Source organism: Saccopteryx bilineata, chromosome X (genome assembly GCF_036850765.1).
Source record: "Saccopteryx bilineata isolate mSacBil1 chromosome X, mSacBil1_pri_phased_curated, whole genome shotgun sequence".
Taxonomy (NCBI): domain Eukaryota; kingdom Metazoa; phylum Chordata; class Mammalia; order Chiroptera; family Emballonuridae; genus Saccopteryx; species Saccopteryx bilineata.
In genome coordinates, this window is record NC_089502.1 from 15,819,444 (window position 1) to 15,840,613 (window position 21,170).

The window sequence follows — 21,170 nt, forward strand, 5'->3', positions numbered from 1 at the left end:
TTTGCATGCATTCCCTGGGGGAACCAGAGTATTTATAGGATAGGAAGGATGGAGGCTCCTGAGAGACATCATAGAGGATGTGGTGAGGAAATGAAACTGCTCTGAAAGATCACCATAGAAACAAGGATCTGCATGGCTCTGGGTGAGGCCAATAGATCAGAAGCAATCTAGCAGGATATAGTGAAAATGGGGCAAATCTGTGGGCTTATGATGGTGGTGGAGCAGAGGAGCAGTTCTTCACCTTTCTGCAGGATCCTTCTTAGGACCTGCTAGTGAACAGTGAACTCTGAAGACATTTTAAACTTTGCTGATTATCTAAATTCCATTGTCATATTTTTCAGGAATGTGATTATTTTGTCAAATGAGGTGTATCTATGAGGGAACCTCTGACAAGAGAATCTAAGAATTCGTGTAGTTCGCAAAGAAGTTGAAAGAAACATATAAGTGGTATAAGTATTTCTGGGACATTTGGGGCCCATTTGGGAGTGACTGAAAGGTGCCCTGTGGAAGGATTTAGTATACAGTGGTACTGATATAGTATTAAATGCCAAGGATGTGATTAAAGATAATGAGGATGTGATTAAAGGTAGTGCACAATGGTTATTCTCTAATTTTTGCAAAAGCAATAGCTTATACTGGTTAGGATCTGTGTGCTTGGGGAAAGGACAAGTGTGTAAGGCAAGATCTCCATCTGTAGCCAGGGTTAAATCCAGTTGGTGACCAGGATTAGGAGGCATTGGACACCAAGGCAAGGAGAGATACAGCAAGATGAAGAAGAAACCCTAGAAAAGTCTAACAGATCCCAACAGCCAGATTTTTTCATCTAAATGGTTATGAATGTCTTTTGAGTCCTAGACTAAGTTTCAGTCTAGGTTCTGTATAATTAACATCATGTTCTCTGATTTAAATGGTTGCACACTCAAAACAGGAAAGTTGATTGCTGAATATATCTTAAGCATGTAGTCTGTGGTAAGCATTGTGCTGGCATCTCTGGTTTGAGGCTGGTATTAGCCCTAATACAAAAACCAGTCAAGGTTGCCACAAGAAAAGAAACTTATAGCACAATATCCCTAATGAGCATAGATGTAAAAATCTTCAAGAAAATATTAGCAAACCAAATTCAACAATACATTAAATAGATTATATACTATGATCAAATGGGATTTATTGTAGGAATCCAAGGATGGCTCAACAACTACAAATCAGTCAATGTGATACATCACATTAACAAAAGGAAGAATAAAAATCATATCATCATCTCACTAGATACAGAAAATACATTTGACACAATTCAATATTGATTTATGATAAAAATTATCAATAAAGTAGGTATAGATGCTATGTACCTCAACATAATAAAGGCCATATATGACAAGCCCACAGCTAACGTCATACTCAGTGATAAAAAGCTGGGAGCTTTTCCTTTAAAACCAGTTATCAGTTATTAGGCAAGAATGCCCAGTCTCATCACATTTCTTCAACATGGTATTCAAAGTCTTAGCCAGAGCAATTAGGCAAGAAAAAGAAATAAAGACATCTAAATTGGAAAAAAAAACAAGTAAAGGTGTCAATGTTTGCAGATGACATGATATTATATATAGAAAACCTTTAAGACCCCATCAAATAACTGCTAGAACTAATAAATTCAGTAAAGTTGCAGAATATAAAATCAATACACAAGAATCTGTTGGCTGTCTATACACCAATAATGAACTATTAGAAAAAGAAACCAAGAAAATAATCCTGCCCTGGCTAGGTAGCTGAGTTGGTTAGAATGTTGTCCCAATATGCCAAGGTTGTGAGGTTGATCCTTTGTCAAGGCACATACAAGAATCAACCAATGAATTTAAAAATAAGTGGAAGAACAAATTGATGTTTCTCTTTCTTTTCCTTTCTCTAAATATCAATTTAAATATTAAAAGAAAACAACCCCATTTACAATTGCATCATAAGAATAAAATACCTGGGAATAAATTTATTTTTGTTAAATTTTTAAAAGTTTTATTTATCTATTTAGAGAGAAGAGAAAGAGAGAGAAGTGGGGTAGGAGCAGGAAGCATCAACTCCCATACGTGCCTTTACTATGCAAGCTCAGGGTTTTGAACCACCAACCTCAGCATTCCAGGTTGATGCTTTATCCACTGCGCCACCACAGGTCAGACTACCTGGGAATAAATTTAAACAAGAAAGTGAAAGACGTGTATATTGAAAACTATAACACATTAATGAAAGAAATGAAAAGAAGACACAAATAAATGAAAAGATAGTCTGTGCTCATGGATTGGAAGAATCAATTTTGTTAAAATGTCTAGACTACTCAAAGCAATATACAGATTCATTGCAATCTCTATCAAAATTTCAATGGCGAGATGACGTCAGAGTAATGGCGGAGTAGGAAGCGATACCGATAAATCTCCCCCAAAACTCAACAAGATCTTCAACCAGAAACAGAAAAACCTATACTTGGAGCTTCCAGATTCTTCGCAATACACCCAAAGGTATGATTGAGTGAAAAATTGGCTAAATATATAACCAAACCCCGAAGGAAATAGGGAGTAAGAAATGCTCCGCCTTCCTCACTAACCTAAACAGGGCGGCTTTTTCTGGTAACTGTGAATATAGAAACTGAGGCGGGCAAAGGGGGTGAATAGATCCAGGCCGCCGCAGCAAAAACGGCCGAACCAGGCTGTGGCTCAGAGATCCAAGCCGAGGAAAATCTGATCCTGTGGCAACCCGGGCAATACAAGCTAACACTCGCGCCAAACCCAAACAAAGAAAGACAAGCGGAGCGGCCATTTTACCCGGTCTCCTGGTCGGTGCGCAGTTAGTGGAAGAGAGATTTCTTCCTAAGCCGCGGAAGTGGGTGCCCGTGTTGCCCCACGGAGAGGCAGGGTCAGAGGCCTTTCTGTGGGCTGAGGGCAGAGTCTCTGGGCAGCCCCAGCGCCCTGGGAAAGCCACGCACGGGAGGGAGTGAGAACTAATCCCAACGGTGGAGATTTTCCATGCTGGAGGCTGTTTCACTCAGAGGGAACCGCGGCCGGCCTCATATCCTGGTTTGCGCGCGCAGATAAGGAGTGAGCGATTCCTCCGAGTGCCTCGGCAGTGCACGCCCGTGTTATCGCACAGAGGGGCAGAGTCAGGGGCCTTTGTGTGGGCCAAAGCGGAATCTCGGGCCGCCCCAGCGCCTTGCAAAAGCCGCACACGGGGACGGAGCGAGACTCAATTCCAACGCTGCAACTTTTCCCTGCGGTTGGGGGTTTCACTCAGAGCGTGAGACTGCTGGCCGGATATCCTGGTTGCAGACAGTGAGTGAGAGTTTCCTCCAAGCGCCCCGGAAGTGGGCGCCCGCTTGTGTTACCGGATAGAGTGGCAGAGCCAGAGGTCTTCGAGTGGGCGGAAAGCCCGCCTGATTATGCTAGCAGCTCTGACTGACTGAGCCTTACCCAGAGCCCTGTGCTGAGTGGAAATAGAGTGGGGAGTTGCCAGCAATTTGAGCCTCTTACTATCCAGGCAGAGGCAGCAACAACCCCATACCTGGACTATCAGGCTACTAATTGAGGAAGGAAAGACTAGGAGAAAGGCTCCAGGAACACGGACTCTCTCACTGTCGGAGCCTATAAATGCTAATGAGCCTCGACTGCCAACGAGAATAAAGCACAATACATGACATTGCCATAGAGACTTATCAACTGCAAACCTCTACCTGAGCGTGCCAAAGGGGCAGAACCCGGGGTACAGAGTCACCGACCAGGAAGAGGGAGAGAAAAGAAAAAGCAAGAAGATAACCTCTCAAAATCAAGAATAATCTGCAGACTTTATAACCTATCCCATTTTACTATATTTGTTCGTTTGTTTCTCTTATCTTCATTCTTGAGACTTTTTTTTCCTCCTCCAATTTGGCCGATTAACTCTCTACCGGTCTTACTCTCTCCTCTCCCTGAACTACACTACCCATAAGTGTTACATCTCCCATTATCATTTCTCTTCTCTTCCTTTCTCTCTATGAGGGTTGCACTCCAAAACCCTTAACTCTCTCTTTCTCTCTCCTTTATTTTTTCTTCTTTTAGTGGTTCCCTCTTTTTTTCTCTCTCTCTCTTTCTTTTCTCCCTCTATATTAGTTTCTTCCTTTCTCCTTTACATCTCCTCTCATTCAAACCTCAATAACAAACAAATTATCTTATCTGGGACTCAAACCTATGTTTGTGGCATTTTGGGGGGTTTTTACTTCACCTTTTTAACTCACTAGCAGTGCTCCCATCCCTGGCTCTCCATATTATCTAGTTCTTGTTCCACTAAATACAATAGTAAGTTTTTAATTTGTCCCCCCATTTTTCCATTTTCCTCTTATTCCTCTCATCATAACTCTTAGAAAACCAACACCTAAAAGCAAATCATTTTATTCTTGACCCAAATTTTTTCCTTATTTGCTTTTTGTGGGTCCATACGCTCTTTTTTTTTTCTTTTTTCTTTTTTTTTTTCCTTTTTTTTCTTTCTCTCTTTTTTGCCCCTTTATTACTTTTCCCCAATTCAGGCCCTCCATCACAGGCATTGCTTGTTATAACTCACAGTCCACCACAAGATTTTCTCAAGAAAGAGGGGAGAGGAGAGGAGAGGAAAAAAAGAGGGGGGGAATAATTTCCTTTTTTAAAAAATTTTTATTTTATTTTATTTTTCTTTATTTCATTATTAATTTTTTTTAAAAAAAACAACTCTTTTCGATTTGTTATTTTTTTATTTTTTTTAACTTTTTATTCTTTATTAAATCTCATTAATACTATCAACAAAACCACCCTCAGATGCCATTAAGGAAGAGAAAATCGAATATCATGGATACAAAAGAAAGAGAGGTAACACAGCTAGATGAGGAAAAATCTATGGAGAAAAAATTTAATATATTGGAAACCTTGGAGCTAAATGACAGAGAATTCAAGATAGAAATCCTAAAAATCCTCCGAGATATACAAGAAAACACAGAAAGGCAATATAGGGAGCTCAGAAAACAACTCCATGAACACAAAGAATATATGTCCAAGGAAATTGAAACTATAAAAACAAATCAAACAGAGATGAAAAACTCAATTCACGAGCTGAAAAACGAAGTAACAAGCTTAGCTAATAGAACAGGTCAGATAGAAGAGAGGATTAGTGAAATAGAAGACAAGCAACTTGAGGCACAACAGAGAGAAGAAGAAAGAGACTCAAAAATTAAAAAAAATGAGATAGCCCTACAAGAATTATCTGACTCCATCAAAAAGAATAACATAAGAATAATAGGTATATCAGAGGGAGAAGAGAGAGAAAATGGAATGGAGAACATACTTAAACAAATAATTGATGAGAACTTCCCAAGCCTGTGGAAAGAACTAAAGCCTCAAGTTCAAGAAGCAAACAGAACTCCGAGTTTTCTTAACCCCAACAAACCTACTCCAAGGCATATCATAATGAAATTGACACAAACCAACAGCAAAGAAAAAATTCTCAAGGCGGCCAGGGAAAAGAAGAATACAACATATAAAGGAAGGCCCATTAGATTATCATCAGATTTCTCAGCAGAAACTCTACAAGCTAGAAGAGAGTGGACCCCAATATTTAAAGTCCTGAAAGAGAGGAACTTTCAGCCACGAATACTATACCCATCAAAGCTATCCTTCAAATACGAAGGAGAAATAAAAACATTCACAGATACAGAAAAGATGAGGGAATTTATCATCAGAAAACCCCCACTCCAGGAATTACTAAAGGGGGTTCTCCAATCAGATACAAAGAACAAAAAAAAACAGAGCCACAAGTAAAAGCTCCAAGAAGAACACAATAAAACCAAATTTAAACTGTGACAACAACAAAAAGAAAGAGGGGGAGAAGACGGAGATTAACAGTAGCAAAGGACGATGGAGTGCAAAAGTACTCACAAAATAGTTCGCTACAATGAACAGGGTAGGGACCCTTTTCATTACTCAAAGGTAACCACCATTGAAAAAACCACCACAGAAGCACATGAGATAAAAAAGATAGCAACAGAGGAAAGATGTATGGAATACAACCAAATAAAAACAAAAGATAGAAAAACGAAAGAGAAGGATCAAACAAGACACAAAACTAACAGAAAGCAAGATATAAAATGGCAATAGGGAACTCACAAGTATCAATAATTACACTAAATGTAAATGGATTAAACTCACCAATAAAAAGGCACAGAGTAGCAGAATGGATTAAAAAAGAAAATCCAACTGTATGCTGCCTACAGGAAACTCATCTAAGTAACAAGGATAAAAACAAATTCAAAGTGAAAGGCTGGAAAACAATACTCCAAGCAAATAACATCCAAAAAAAAGCAGGTGTAGCAATACTCATATAGGATAATGCTGACTACAAGACAGGAAAAGTACTTAGAGACAAAAATGGCCATTTCATAATGGCTAAGGGGACACTGAATCAAGAAGACATAACAATTCTTAATATATATGCACCAAACCAAGGAGCACCAAAATATATAAGACAGCTACTTATTGATCTTAAAACAAAAACTGACAAAAATACAATCATACTTGGAGACCTCAATACACCGCTGACGGCTCTAGATCGGTCATCCAAACAGAGAATCAACAAAGACATAGTGGCCTTAAACAAAACACTAGAGCACCTGGATATGATAGACATCTACAGGACATTTCATCCCAAAGTGACTGAGTATACATTTTTCTCCAGTGTACATGGATCATTCTCAAGAATTGACCATATGTTGGGCCACAAAAACAATATCAGCAAATTCAGAAAAATTGAAGTTGTACCAAGCATATTTTCTGATCATAAAGCCTTGAAACTAGAATTCAACTGCAAAAAAGAGGAAAAAAATCCCACAAAAATGTGGAAACTAAACAACATACTTTTAAAAAATGAATGGGTCAAAGAAGAAATAAGTGCAGAGATCAAAAGATATATACAGACTAATGAAAATGACAATACGACATATCAGAATCTATGGGATGCAGCAAAAGCAGTGATAAGAGGGAAGTTCATATCGCTTCAGGCATATATGAACAAACAAGAGAGAGCCCAAGTGAACCACTTAACTTCCCACCTTAAGGAACTAGAAAAAGAAGAACAAAGACAACCCAAAACCAGCCGAAGAAAGGAGATAATAAAAATCAGAGCAGAAATAAATGAATTAGAGAACAGAAAAACTATAGAAAAAATTAATAGAACAAGGAGCTGGTTCTTTGAAAAGATCAACAAAATTGACAAACCCTTGGCAAGACTTACCAAGGAAAAAAGAGAAAGAACTCATATAAACAAAATCCAAAATGAAAGAGGAGAAATCACCACGGACACCGTAGATATACAAAGAATTATTGTAGAATACTATGAAAAACTTTATGCCACTAAATTCAACAACCTAGAAGAAATGGATAAATTCCTAGAAAAATACAACCTTCCTAGACTGAGTCAAGAAGAAGCAGAAAGCCTAAACAGACCTATCAGTAGAGAAGAAATAGAAAAAACCATTAAAAACCTCCCCAAAAATAAAAGTCCAGGCCCTGACGGCTATACCAGCGAATTTTATCAAACATTCAAAGAAGACTTGGTTCCTATTCTACTCAAAGTCTTCCAAAAAATTGAAGAAGAAGCAATACTTCCAAACACATTTTATGAGGCCAACATAACCCTCATACCAAAACCAGGCAAGGATGGCACAAAAAAAGAAAACTACAGACCAATATCTCTAATGAATACAGATGCTAAAATACTAAACAAAATACTAGCAAATCGAATACAACAACATATTAAAAAAATAATACATCATGATCAAGTAGGATTCATCCCAGAATCTCAAGGATGGTTCAACATACGTAAAACGGTTAACGTAATACACCATATCAACAAAACAAAGAACAAAAACCACATGATCTTATCAATAGACGCAGAAAAGGCTTTCGATAAAATACAACACAATTTTATGTTTAAGACTCTCAACAAAATGGGTATAGAAGGAAAATATCTCAACATGATAAAGGCCATATATGATAAACCATCAGCTAACATCATATTAAATGGCACTAAACTGAAGGCTTTCCCCCTTAAATCAGGAACAAGACAGGGTTGTCCACTCTCTCCACTCTTATTTAATGTGGTACTAGAGGTTCTAGCCAGAGCAATCAGACAAGACAAAGAAATAAAAGGCATCCATATCGGAAAAGAAGAAGTAAAGGTATCACTTTTTGCAGATGATATGATCCTATACATTGAAAACCCCAAAGAATCCACAAAAAGACTACTAGAAACAATAAGCCAATACAGTAAGGTCGCAGGATACAAAATTAACATACAGAAGTCAATAGCCTTTCTATATGCCAACAATGAAACAACTGAGAAGGAACTCAAAAGAATAATCCCCTTCACGATTGCAACAAAAAAAATAAAATACTTAGGAATAAACATAACAAAGAATGTAAAGGACTTATATAATGAAAACTATAAACCATTGTTAAGGGAAATTGAAAAAGATATAATGAGATGGAAGAATATACCTTGTTCTTGGCTAGGAAGAATAAATATAATCAAGATGGCTATATTACCCAAAGCAATATACAAATTTAATGCAATTCCCATCAAAATTCCAATGACATTTTTTAAAGAAATAGAGCAAAAAATCATCAGATTTATATGGAACTATAAAAAACCCCGAATAGCCAAAGCAATCCTAAAGAAAAAGAATGAAGCTGGGGGCATAACAATACCTGACTTCAAACTCTATTATAGGGCCACGACAATCAAAACAGCATGGTATTGGCAGAAAAATAGACTCTCAGACCAATGGAACAGAATAGAAAGTCCAGAAATAAAACCACATATATATAGTCAAATAATTTTTGATAAAGGGGCCAAGAACACACAATGGAGAAAAGAAAGCCTCTTCAATAAATGGTGCTGGGAAAACTGGAAAGCCACATGCAAAAGAATGAAACTGGACTACAGTCTCTCCCCCTGTACAAAAATTAACTCAAAATGGATCAAAGATCTAAACATAAGACCTGAAACAATGAAGTACATAGAAGAAGACATAGGTACTCAACTCATGGACCTGGGTTTTAAAGAGCATTTTATGAATTTGACTCCAATGGCAAGAGAAGTGAAGGCAAAAATTAATGAATGGGACTACATCAGACTAAGAAGTTTTTGCTCAGCAAGGGAAACTGATAACAAAATAAACAGAAAGCCAACTAAATGGGAAATGATATTTTCAAACAACAGCTCAGATAAGGGCCTAATATCCAAAATATACAAAGAACTCATAAAACTCAACAACAAACAAACAAACAATCCAATAAAAAAATGGGAAGAGGATATGAATAGACACTTCTCCCAGGAAGAAATACAAATGGCCAACAGATATATGAAAAGATGCTCATCTTCTTTAGCTATTAGAGAAATGCAAATCAAAACGGCAATGAGATACCACCTCACACCTGTTCGATTAGCTGTTATTAGCAAGTCAGGTAATAGCAAATGTTGGAGAGGCTGTGGAGAAAAAGGAACCCTCATCCACTGTTGGTGGGAATGTAAAGTAGTACAACCATTATGGAAGAAAGTATGGTGGTTCCTCAAAAAACTGAAAATAGAACTACCTTATGACCCAGCAATCCCTCTACTGGGTATATATCCCCAAAACTCAGAAACATTGATACGTAAAGACACATGCAGCCCCATGTTTATTGCAGCATTGTTCACAGTGGCCAGGACATGGAAACAACCAAAAAGCCCATCAATAGATGACTGGATAAAGAAGATGTGGCACATATACACTATGGAATACTACTCAGCCATAAGAAATGATGACATCGGAACATTTACAGCAAAATGGTGGGATCTTGATAACATGATACGAAGCGAAATAAGTAAATCAGAAAAAAACAGGAACTGTATTATTCCATACGTAGGTGGGACATAATAGTGAAACTAAGAGACATTGATAAGAGTGTGGTGGTTACGGGGGGGAGGGGGGAATGGGAGAGGGATAGGGGGTGGGAGGGGCACAAAGAAAACAAGATAGAAGGTGACAGAGGACAATCTGACTTTGGGTGGTGGGTATGCAACATAATTGAACGACAAGATAACCTGGACTTGTTATCTTTGAATATATGTATCCTGATTTATTGATGTCACCCCATTAAAAAAATAAAATTATAAAATAAAATAAAAAAAAATTTTTCAATGGCTATTTTTAAAGAAATAGAACAAATAATCCTAAAATTTGTATGGAACCACAAAAAAAAAAAAAACAAAAACAAACATACAGACCAAAAAACCTCACCCTAAATAGCAAAAGCAATCTTGACAAAGTTGGAGAAATCATGCTTCCTAATTTCAAAATATGCTATAAAGCTATAGTAATTAAAACAGTATGGTAGCGGCATTAAAAACAGATCCATAGATCAATGAAACAAAATAGAGAGCAGAGAGATGAGGCCACACATATATGGTCAATTAATTTATGACAGAGTAGCCAAAAATATACAGTGGAGAAAAGACAGTCTTTTCAACAAATGGTGTTGGTAAAACTGAATAGCCACATGCAAAAGAATAAAACTTGATTATTATCTTACACCATACACAAAAATTAACGAAAAATGGTGAAAGACTTGAATGTAGGACCTGAAACCATAAAACTTCTAGGAGAAAATATAGCCGGTAAACTCTTTGACATAGATCTTGGCAATGATTTTTTTTATCTGACACCAAAAGGAAAAGCAATAAAAGCAAAAATAAATTATTGGGACTACATCATACTAAAAAGCTTCTTCACAGAAAAGGAAACCATCAACAAAATAAATAGGTGACCTACTGAGTAGGAGAAAATATTTGCAAATCTTAATGTGATAAGGGACTAATATCCAAAATATATAAAGAATTCATACAACTCAATAGCGAAAAACAATCTTATTAAATTGTGCAGAATATCTAAACAGACATTTTTCTAAAGAAGACATAGAGATGGCCAACAGGCACATAAAAAGATTTTTAATATCATTAATCATCAGGGAAATGTAAATCAAAACCACAATGAGATATCACCTCACACCTATTACCAAAAAAATGAGAGATAATAAGTGTTGTTGAGGATGTGTAGAAAAGGGAACTCTTGTGTACTATTGGTGGGAATATAAATTACTGCAGTGACTATGAAAAACAGTATGAAGTTTCCTCAAAACGTTAAGAATAGAACTACAATATGATCCAGCAATTCCACTTTTGAGTATTCAAGGCAAACAAAAATATTAACTTAAAAGATATGTACCCCATGCTCACTGCATTTACAATAGCTAAGATATGGAAACAAACTAAGTGTCCATTGACAGATGAATGGATAAAGAAATTGTTATACACACACACACACACACACAATGGAATATTATTCAGTTGTAACAAATAATTTGTGACAACATGGATGGACCTTGAGGGTATTATGCTAAGTGAAATAAGTCAGATAGAGAAAGACAAATACCATACAATCATTCTCATATGTGGAATCAAAAAATTAAAAATTAAAAGAAGCTCATAGATACAGAGAACAGAGGAGTGGTTGCCAGAGTGAGGGAGGGAAGGTGGGAGAAACAAATAAAGGGGATCAAAAGGTAAAGAGAAAAAAAATAAAGACTGTGCATTACTGAGCAACAACAATAACAACAAAAGGAATGTAGCCCAAATAATAAGACTATTGAAATAACAAAAATTGTTTAGTTAAATAAAGTTTAACTCTAGCCAATAGAGATAAAAAGACAAATACTTAGTAATGAGACAGTAAAACTTCATGTTCTCTACTAGTGCTTAACCAAGCAAGGATCATTTGTCATGGAGCTAGTTACTGAGGCATTGACTAAGCAGCTGGCCTCTTTTGCTGTTTTTTCAAGTTCCTGTTAAGTACAAATATTGATCAACTTACGACCATTTGACTTTACAACCGCAATCGCTAGCCATGACTGCTCTGCATCTGGCAGCGCAAGCGTTGCCCAGCTGGGCGTACGACAGTGCGGACCAACTTCTGGCAGCACTACCATCTCCGCGTGCACCATTTCAACTGTTATCTCAGACTCGGTACAGCAATTTGTGTTTTGTGTCTTGGATATTTTTCATTAAACCCCTTCCAAGATGTCTATCAAAAGGAAACTGTCTTTGCAAATATTAAACCAGTTGTACTGATAATGCAGTGTTTTACTTAAACCTGACGAATGTAAAAATAAGAAACAAAATGGTGTAGAGATGATACAAATGGCATATATAACAATAATGAAAGAAAATGATAAAATATGACTTAAAATTTTTATAACATCATTTTCACAGTACTGTACATATAGCCTACTAAACTTACGACCAAATCTTGTTATGACCAGTCTGTCTGAATCAATCGTGGTTGTAAGTCGAGCACTAGCTGTAGCTCTAGAGACAGCTTTGAGGCTCTTCTTCAATACTTTTTGCTGTTACTGAACTTTGCTCATTAATTTAGCTTATGTCTTAGGAAACAAAATGGATAAGTAATATTGGTGAGGCTCTATTTATGAGGTGCTCCAGAAGGGCTGCATTGTGGAGTGAAGGGTCCTATGTCCAATGACAGCGACAGCCATTTTAAGTGCCTTCACAGCCCACTGGGGCGCTGCTCAGACAGTGAGTAAGGTCTCCATGCTGGGAAAGCATGGAGGGAAGAACAGGAAATGGGAGTTACTTAGACCTAGATCCCAGTCCTGACTTTTTGCCATCAGCTTTCTGTATAACCACGGGGCAGTCTCTATTCCTTTCTGGGCCTCAGTTTCTTTATATGCATACTGAAGGGTTGGGCTTTTTCTATTATGAGATTTCTCTGATTACTGGCCAGGTTCATCATTCTTCAGATGTCTTCTTCCCATTTCACTTCTTACATTATTCCAGTAAAAACAATCACTACAATTGGGGGTGGAGGGAGCTCACAATTTTGTTATTTCTGTTAGCATAGACCCATCTAAGAACCTGCCAGACAAGTTGTAATGATTTTGCCCAAATGAAAGTATCCAAATAAGGACACGTGATATGTATCATAATCCAGAGTCCAGAGTGATTATTAGTATGCCTATATAGTTCTTTCTGCATTCAATGAAAATTTATGGAGTACGATACCTAGTCCCCTGGGTTATTGGAAGGATTAAGTTAATCAGTACTTATAAAATACCTGGTAAAGAGCTTGGTTCTCCTACTAAGGCCAACAGTGTATAAATGTTATATATTTTATAAGTATTTGTGTATATGTCTTACCAATACTATGAGATAATATGACTATGTGTTATCACTAGTAGTACTGCTGCCTAAAGCAAATTTAGGGGGTCCTCAAGTTATGACAGTCTCTACATATAATGTTTTGAGTTTACAATGCTCACTCCCATAAAAACTTTAAAAAATTGAGATGTGAGAGTTTCGGCTTCCACCATTAACATCATACTTACAGACTACGTAGGCGGACTAGTTTGGTTGCGTGTGGCAGAAGAATACACAGTACAGTGTACATACAGTACAGTACAGTACAGTGGTACCTTGAAATACGAGGAGACCAACATACAAAATTTTTAAGATACAAGCTCTGGCTCAGTCCATATTTTTGTTCGAGATCCGAGCGAAATTCTGAGATATGAGTCGTGATTTGGGAAGCTGCCACTAGTTGGCGTGTTGGCACACGGGTCCAGCATCGGCAGCACACCAACATCTTGTTCTTTCTCACGTGTTACCTGCAGAATCAAGTCAAATCTTGTGCACTGTACTCATTCTTGCATAATTTTTGCATTTTTTACTAACTATTTTTGTGCTATCATGGGGCCAAAGAAAGTGAGTGTAAAGGACAGTGCTGAGAAGAAGAAAAGAATGATGTCAACAGAAGTAAAGTAAGAGATTAGTAGTGAAAGGAGGAGGTAGAGTCAGAGGAAGTGATTTCTACAAGTGAAATTAAAGACATGCTGACAATGTGGGAGAAGCTTTCCAGTTTCATTGAAAAGAAATACCCAGAAAAGGTTTCAACTGGTCGTGATTCAGCACTTTTTAATGACACTTGTTTGTCTCATTTCCATAACATTTTAAAAGGCAGGCAAAAGCAAACCTCTTTGGATAGATTTTTATTCAAAAGCCCTGCAAGTGAAAGGGCTGAAAGTGCAGCTAAAAAGGCAAAAACAGGTGATGATTAAGTGAAAAATATGTAATGTTAAGCTTAGGTTAAGTTTAAAGTTAAGAAAGTGCTTTTTTTTTTTACAATTAAGTTTTTGTGGTTTCATTTTAAGTAAAGAAAATGCACTTTTAGTTTACATTTAGTGTTAAGAAAGTTCAGTTTTAGTTTTATTTAAAGTAAAGAAAATGCAGTTTTAGTTTACATTTAGTGTTAAGAAAGTGCAGTTTTAGTTTACGTGTCTACAGTGCCTGCATCCCTTCCTCCCTCCCTCCTCCTCTGCCATTCACCTCCGTTAGCTGCACTCGTCTGTCTCCAAGGTAAGAATACAGTACTAAATAACACTTTCTTCTTTTATTTCATATATTTTGTTATGTATTGATAAAGTATACATGTGTGTTTCTTAATTAAAAACATGTCTTTTTCATAATTTAGGATGGTTTGGGGATGTTTCACAGGGCTGGAACAGATTAAATCTATTTCAGTTATTCTAAATGGGAGAAATTTGTTTGATATACGAGTTGACTGACTTAAGAGCTTGGTTACAGAATGAATTAAACTCATATCTTAAGGTACCACTGTATATTTATGTCCTTTCCTTTTTCTGTGGCTTAGTTGTCTTTTTTTGTCCTACATTATGATTTTACAACTGTGTTAGGATAGGTAAGTAACTTAGGCTAGGGTGTGTTTCAACTTACACCAAAATTTGGGTTACGTCATTGTCATAGGAATGGAACTGTGTCGCAACCAGAGGACCTCCTGTACTGTAGTAACAGAAAAAGTGAGAAAAAAATGAATGTAAAATTTTTTATTATCTTTATTCCTGTGGTTGGCTTGCACACTGGACAGGGCACTGCATGATGGGAGAGAGTGACCTGTTGGGAGGAGGAAGCTGGAGAGGCAGGAGAACCTGCAGAAGGTGCTGGAGATACTGGGTCAGGTGAATCAGGATTGCCTCAGAAGCATGCAGGAGACGCTGGAGATGATTCTACCTGTACTACAGATGTTTCATCTCAAGAAGCAGCTGATGTAGAGGGTACAGGATCTGTTATAGGCCTTTCTACCTTCCTAAAGAATTGTCCTAGGCTAGTCTGGAAGGTTGATGACTTCTTCTCTTCCAAAATCTGCCTATAGCATTGCAAGGCATCCACAACAGCTCTGAAGACCTTACTGAATCTGTCATCGCTGGGGTCCTCAACCTGAAGTTCTGCCAACCCATCCTCTACCATAGAAAACCTTCTGCCAAACCCTTGGTAGTAAATCTCTTGGGTTCTGAGGTTTCTATCTCTTCTGATCTCTTTACAAGGTCTAATTTCATTTCCACGGCGACGGCTTTCGGCTTCTTTGAAGCAGTACCATCTGAAGACTCTGACTTTCATTTAGGAGCCATGATAAGGGCCAAAAAGTTGCCAAACCAAAACAAACGGAACACTTTTAACAGTCCAAAAAGGCATAGGTAAGCGTACTGGGGGACACCAACTCCCTCACTTTCATGGCAAGTTACTGCGTATTCTTTTGCTGCATGCAACCAAACTAGTGTGCCCATGTAGTCCATAAGTATGATGCTAATGGCATAAGCGGAAACACTCACGTCTCAATTTTTCTAAGTTTTCATGGGAGTGAGAGTTGTAACTCGAAATGTCGTATGCTGAGACTGCCATAACCCGAGGATCCCCTGTACTATCTCTTTTTTCAGATGAGGAACCCAAGCTCAGAAAGGCTAAATAATTTTCTTAGAGTTACTTACCTATTTAGTGGCAGAGCTGCCTTATTCCAGAACCCATGTGCTTAATTACCAGGCCTCACTGTTTCTGAATTTGATTCAAGACAGTATAAGTTAGGTGTTAGAAGTGCAAATCGAGTAATACATGGGCCCAGAGAAGTGAGAATTTGCTTCTGGAAATCCAGTGAGGAAAAAGTGTTGTAGGCTTTGAAGTTAGGCAAGCCTGGGAAAATTCCTTAACCTCTGTTAGTCTTAGTTGCCTTATCTGTAAAATGGGGATGATAAAAAATAGGGCTACTTCATATAGGTATGAAGTTTAAATGAGTTAATACATGTAAGGTATTCATTACCGTACTTGACACATGGTGTATGCTCAATAAATTTTACCTGTTATCATCATCATCATCATCTGTGGGGACAGGCAGAGGAACAGGCTGCAATAGGATGGCCCTCTCATTCTGAGGCTTCAGTGGATGGACCTGCAGGTTGAAAGTTGGGTTGTAAGTTGCCAGAGGGAGTCCCTTTTTAAATTGACTTTGAAGCAAGGTGAGCTCTACGTAGAGCAGTGAAATGAAAGTTGCTAAAATGTCTCCTTGCTCAAAAGAGTGGAAGTTGATATTACCTTGGCATAGGACATTGTTTCCCAAAGGCCCTGTTAAGATGAATACTATCCCTGGTAGGCAAAACCTCAAACCACTATTACTCATTAACTGCTTGGATCAAGTTCATTCCCTGGATCATCAGATTAGCTCCAGCCCAGACTGGTGCTTTTGGGGAATAAGACAGGGAGCAGTTTTGATGGCTACTAAGAATATAAGTATGCATGGATCAGGGCAAAGACAGATCCTTTCCTTCTTGATTAGTTCTAAGTAAGAGGCCAGAAGACAGATCCCAAAGGTGGGGTGGGGGGGAAGAGGTCATATCAGGAAGAGAAAAAAACTAACATTGAATGAGTAACCAGTGTAGGATGGGAACCATGCTAAATACTTGGCATGCGTTATTTCTTCAATCTCCCAACCATAATAAGGTAGGTACTATTATTATTATAATTTAATAACTGAAGAAACCAAGGCTTGGAGAGGTTAAATAACTTTCCCAAGGTCACACAGCTAACGAATGAGATGAAGGGGTAGAATCTGAATTCAGTTATTTCGAATTTCGAATGCTGAGTTCTTTGTAATAACTGCATTGCTCACTCAAACCCAGAGAACAGAGAGCTGAATGAGTCAACTCAGCATCAACTGGTAGTGATAACATAGGATGCTAAGAACTGAATAGCTCGTGCGTAGTGCTGATGAGGGTGACAAGCCACAGGCTGGCTTCACATAGGTCAGCTATTTCCCTTTTGCCTCCAACAATACACTGAGTCCTAGCCCTATGCCTTGGATTGTCTCCCACCTTGGATGGAAACTGAGTCTGTCCATTGAACACAGGCCTGAGCCATGTGCAGCAATGTACTTCACAGCTGCTTTCTGTCTCAGGGCAAGAGAGTAGGTATGATTTCATGTACCTCCTTCTCACCCCTGAAGAAAGACCCTAAAACATTTGTTCTGCTGATATTATCTCAATAGTACCATTTTCTTGAACAAAAACAGGACAGTTATGCCAACAGTTATTTATTTCTTCAACAAGTAGGTTCTGAGTACAGACTATGTGGTAAACACTATGCTAGGTGCTACTATTCCAGTGACCTTCAAGTCTAGTGGGTGGAGACAGGCAGGAACACTGGTCATTTAATTATAATATTGACATGCATGGGAGCCCGCAGGGGTCTCAGAGTGAGCAATCAGAGTTGCATTCCTTGACTCAGGGCCTCAGTTCCAGAAAGGGTACGCTGGTGGCAGACACTCTCCACAGGCCTGCAGAGCAGTGTGCAAACACAAAAGTGCTCTCAACACATTGCAAGAATAACTGCCAATGAAAGGTACAGCCATAGCTGCTATGAAGAGGGCAAAGTCACCATGGGCAAGAGTAGCCTGATAAAGGAGGAAGATGAGATCTTCGATCTGGGACTGGAAAAATGGATATAATTTGGTTAAATGAAGAGAAAGATTAGATTAAAACATGATTCTCTGACATGTTCAGCTCTTTAAATCTTGCTTTAAATGCATGCTTTCTATTTATTGAGTGTTGCTTGCCTGGAACACTATTAGTTTGCTATTGTGTTTTCCCTTGTGCATCTGAATAATAGGTAAGATAGAGAAAAGGATTATAGAACAAGGAAGAATGAGCTGCTGTAGCTCAGCATGGTCCAATTGAACTTTCTGCAATGATTTAAAGGGTTTATTCTGTGCTGTCCAATGCTCTAGCTACTAGCCACATATGGCTACTGAACAATGAAAATGTGGCCAGTGCGACTGAGGACATGACATTTTTCATTTTATTTTAAACATTGTATCTACTAGCTTGGAAAGCGCAGCTCTGACCACCTAGCAAGTAGTCTATATACACCCTATTAAAGCTATAATTGCATATGAATGCTTCTATTAACCTAGTTACGGGGGACAATCCTTTGGGGGTGCATGGGCTTACTCAGTCAATGGTTTGAACATCATGGGTCCTAGAAATGACCCTACAAGTGTTTATTCCCATTGGCACAATGCCTTCAGGTACATTATCTCAGTCACGTGCCAAAGCTGAAGGGGGGACTGTGGAGATGAGCATTCCCATGAGACCTGTAAATTTAGGTGACAACAGTATGGTCCTATAGCAGATAAGGGTAGAAATGAGAGGCCAGGTGTTTTCCCCCCTTGCTGGAAATGCTTTCCAGGGGAAAAGCACAGCAAAGATGATCTCATGCTACCAATGCCCGCTGCTCACAGCGTGGGCCTCATTGATGATGGAGTCCTATACTTCATGTATCTGCCTTTTTCCTACTGGACTGTGGCCACAGACTATTAAGAAGAACCCTATTTTATTCCCTTCCCACTACCCTGATTTAATCAAAAAGAATGTTTTTGAACATTTTATTTATATATTCAAAATTATGTATTGAGCATCATGTCCCAGGTACTGTTCTAGATGTGGGGATACAGCTATGAACAGATAGAGATCACGCTCTTGTGAAGCTGACAATTAAGGTGGAGGCTTATAAATAAATTGTGTATGTACTGGATTATTTTAATATTTCAAACATATTTTAGACATACTGAGGTCTCTCCCATCTTTAGGGCACACGTTCACATTGTCCCCAGTATTTTTTGTGTAAATCTGGACTTGCACTTCAAGCAAACTGCTTGGCCGACTGAAATACAGAAACACCTTTCCATTCAGTCTTTTAACATGTGCTGAGTGCCACCTATGTGCAGAGTTCGATATTGGGGGACTTTGGAGAGATGCAGAAGAATGAGAAGAGCAGGTCCTATGTTAGGAGTTCTGGCAAATGAGGCAGTTCCTTCCTTTTGGAGCTCCCAGGCCATAGGAGCTGAAAAGAGTCAGGAAAGGCAAACAGCGTTAGGACCCACTCACAAAGGGGAATCCCAAGCACATGCGATATGAATCTAGTCCAGACAATTTGAAGTTGGGTAAATTGCCTTCCTCTTGCAATGACGGGGAACAAGAAAGGGAATGCCAAAGGGGCTGCTGCATGGCCCAGCAGTGAGGAGGAACCAGGGGCAGCCCCTCCTGGAGCATTTGTTATCCTGGCAAGTCTTCCCGATAAGATGGGATCTGAGGTGCCGCCTGGAGAATGGCAAACTCAGGGGCAGGGTGGGCTGAACAGGGCCATTCCAGGCAGTGGGGGCGCTGGGTAATTCAGCAGTCTTGGGCACACACCTGCTCAGTCATCCTCAATAAAAACCCAGCTGAAGTTTCGGAGGAGAGGAGATAGAAGGCCAGTGTGTGCTGGGGGGTCTCTGCCGAGCCCTTGCTGATGCAGAGTGGCAGGGAGAGGGAGAGGGTCAGTGATGTTTCCCGTGAATTGGAGCAGCCTGGGCCAGGTCCTTCCCAGAGCGACCGAGTTCTTTGACAGCTGTTGAGGAAGCGAGGTGATAAAGGGTTAAGTGTGCCCCTCCACCGCCCCAAATTCTTCCTGTGTTTGAAATCCTTCGGGTCTCCCAAACCCTTTGGCTCCCAGCCAAGCAGGCATTGTCCAGGAAGTGGTGTGGGTTGTCAGAGCGGCCGTGCAGCCTTTGTTGTGAGGCCACTTCGAGGTTCCCGCTAGAGCCCTGGCTGGGGCTGCGGAGTGCGTGCAGGGAGGGGGATGGTGTGGGAGGCTTGCCCCTTCTCCCTCTTCCTGGCCCCCCTTCCAGCCGTCCAGATGACCACATGACCAAGTGGGCTCTCGGCCAAACCACAGGCTACAAAATGCAGCCCCTACAGCGAGCAGGGAGCATTCTCCCTGGCAGCCTGGACCACGGGCAGCTGGAGGCACGGCTGAGCAGCCAGCCACTTGGAAAGAGCTCACTGCCGCCCCCGGAGCCTCTGAGGCCAGTTTGGCAGCGCTGTCCGCGCAAGGGAGGGAGGCTGAAGGCGACCGCAGGCGGCAAGCGCGCGCAGCCCGCCAGCCGGCGGCGCGGCCCGAGAACCCCGCGAACTCTGCGCCCACCAGCCTGCATAAGCCGCGGCTCGTGCCTCTCTTGGCCTGCGGACGCCGGACCTCTCAGCATCCCCGCCTCCTGGCCAGGCCAAAAGAGCAGCATGAATCTGCGGCTCTGGGTGCAGGCGCTCCTGCTGCTCTGGCTCTCCCTGACCGCGGTGTGTGGAGGTGAGTGCGTGCCTTCCCTACGCCCGCGCTCCCGCTGCCGCGCTCTCTGCCTCCTGGAGCAGGGCGCCAGCTGCCAACTGACAGGGCGCCCCCGGCCAAGAAGTGGCTGGCTGCGGCCCTGGGCATCACCAAACCGGAGCCTTGCCCCAAGGTGGATGCCTCTCACAGTCCTAGGAGCTCAGGGCCGCAGGAGCACTCTACGCGTCTCGTGCCCACATCTCACGTGGTGGAGGGTCCCGGGGTGGGGGGCACGTCCCGCTCCCTTCTTGGGTCAATGCGCGGAACTGACCTGAGCCCAGTGGGCTGGGCTCCCTCGTGGAAGGTCTTCTGGACCCTGGAGGTTAGGAACCGCGGGCTTCTCTGGTCTGAGGGCCCAGGCCACTGGAGATGATGTGCCAAGATGCAGACGTGACACTTGTTGCATAGGCAGGAGCGGGCGGCAGGGGCGGCAGAGTGGAGCCCAGCTCCTGCTCCTTTCAGCCTGCATGTGAGCAGAGGGAGATTCCAAGAGGCCCGTCAGGCTGATCTTCTCCTCCCTTACTCCAAGGTCCTGTCTGGTCTGTTTCGCT

At 40.4% G+C, this 21,170-nt stretch overlaps 1 protein-coding gene and 1 pseudogene across 4 annotated transcripts in view; one reads left to right on the forward strand and one right to left on the reverse strand.

Moving 5' to 3' along the window:
• The window catches only part of LOC136317383 (mitotic checkpoint protein BUB3-like), a 96,511-nt pseudogene extending 76,008 nt beyond the window's left edge, over window positions 1-20,503 (reverse strand).
• APLN (apelin) overlaps window positions 1-21,170 on the forward strand; it is a 134,081-nt gene that overhangs the window by 104,532 nt on the left and 8,379 nt on the right. For 2 of the 4 annotated variants that reach the window (XM_066249327.1, XM_066249326.1), the window contains exon 1: window positions 20,250-20,601. The exons of the other annotated variants lie outside the window; for them this stretch is intronic. In XM_066249327.1, the coding sequence (XP_066105424.1) occupies window positions 20,535-20,601 (67 nt within the window). In that variant the 5' untranslated portion in view covers window positions 20,250-20,534. Of the gene's footprint in view, window positions 1-20,249; window positions 20,602-21,170 lie in introns of those variants that run through there. 4 annotated transcript variants of the gene reach the window in all.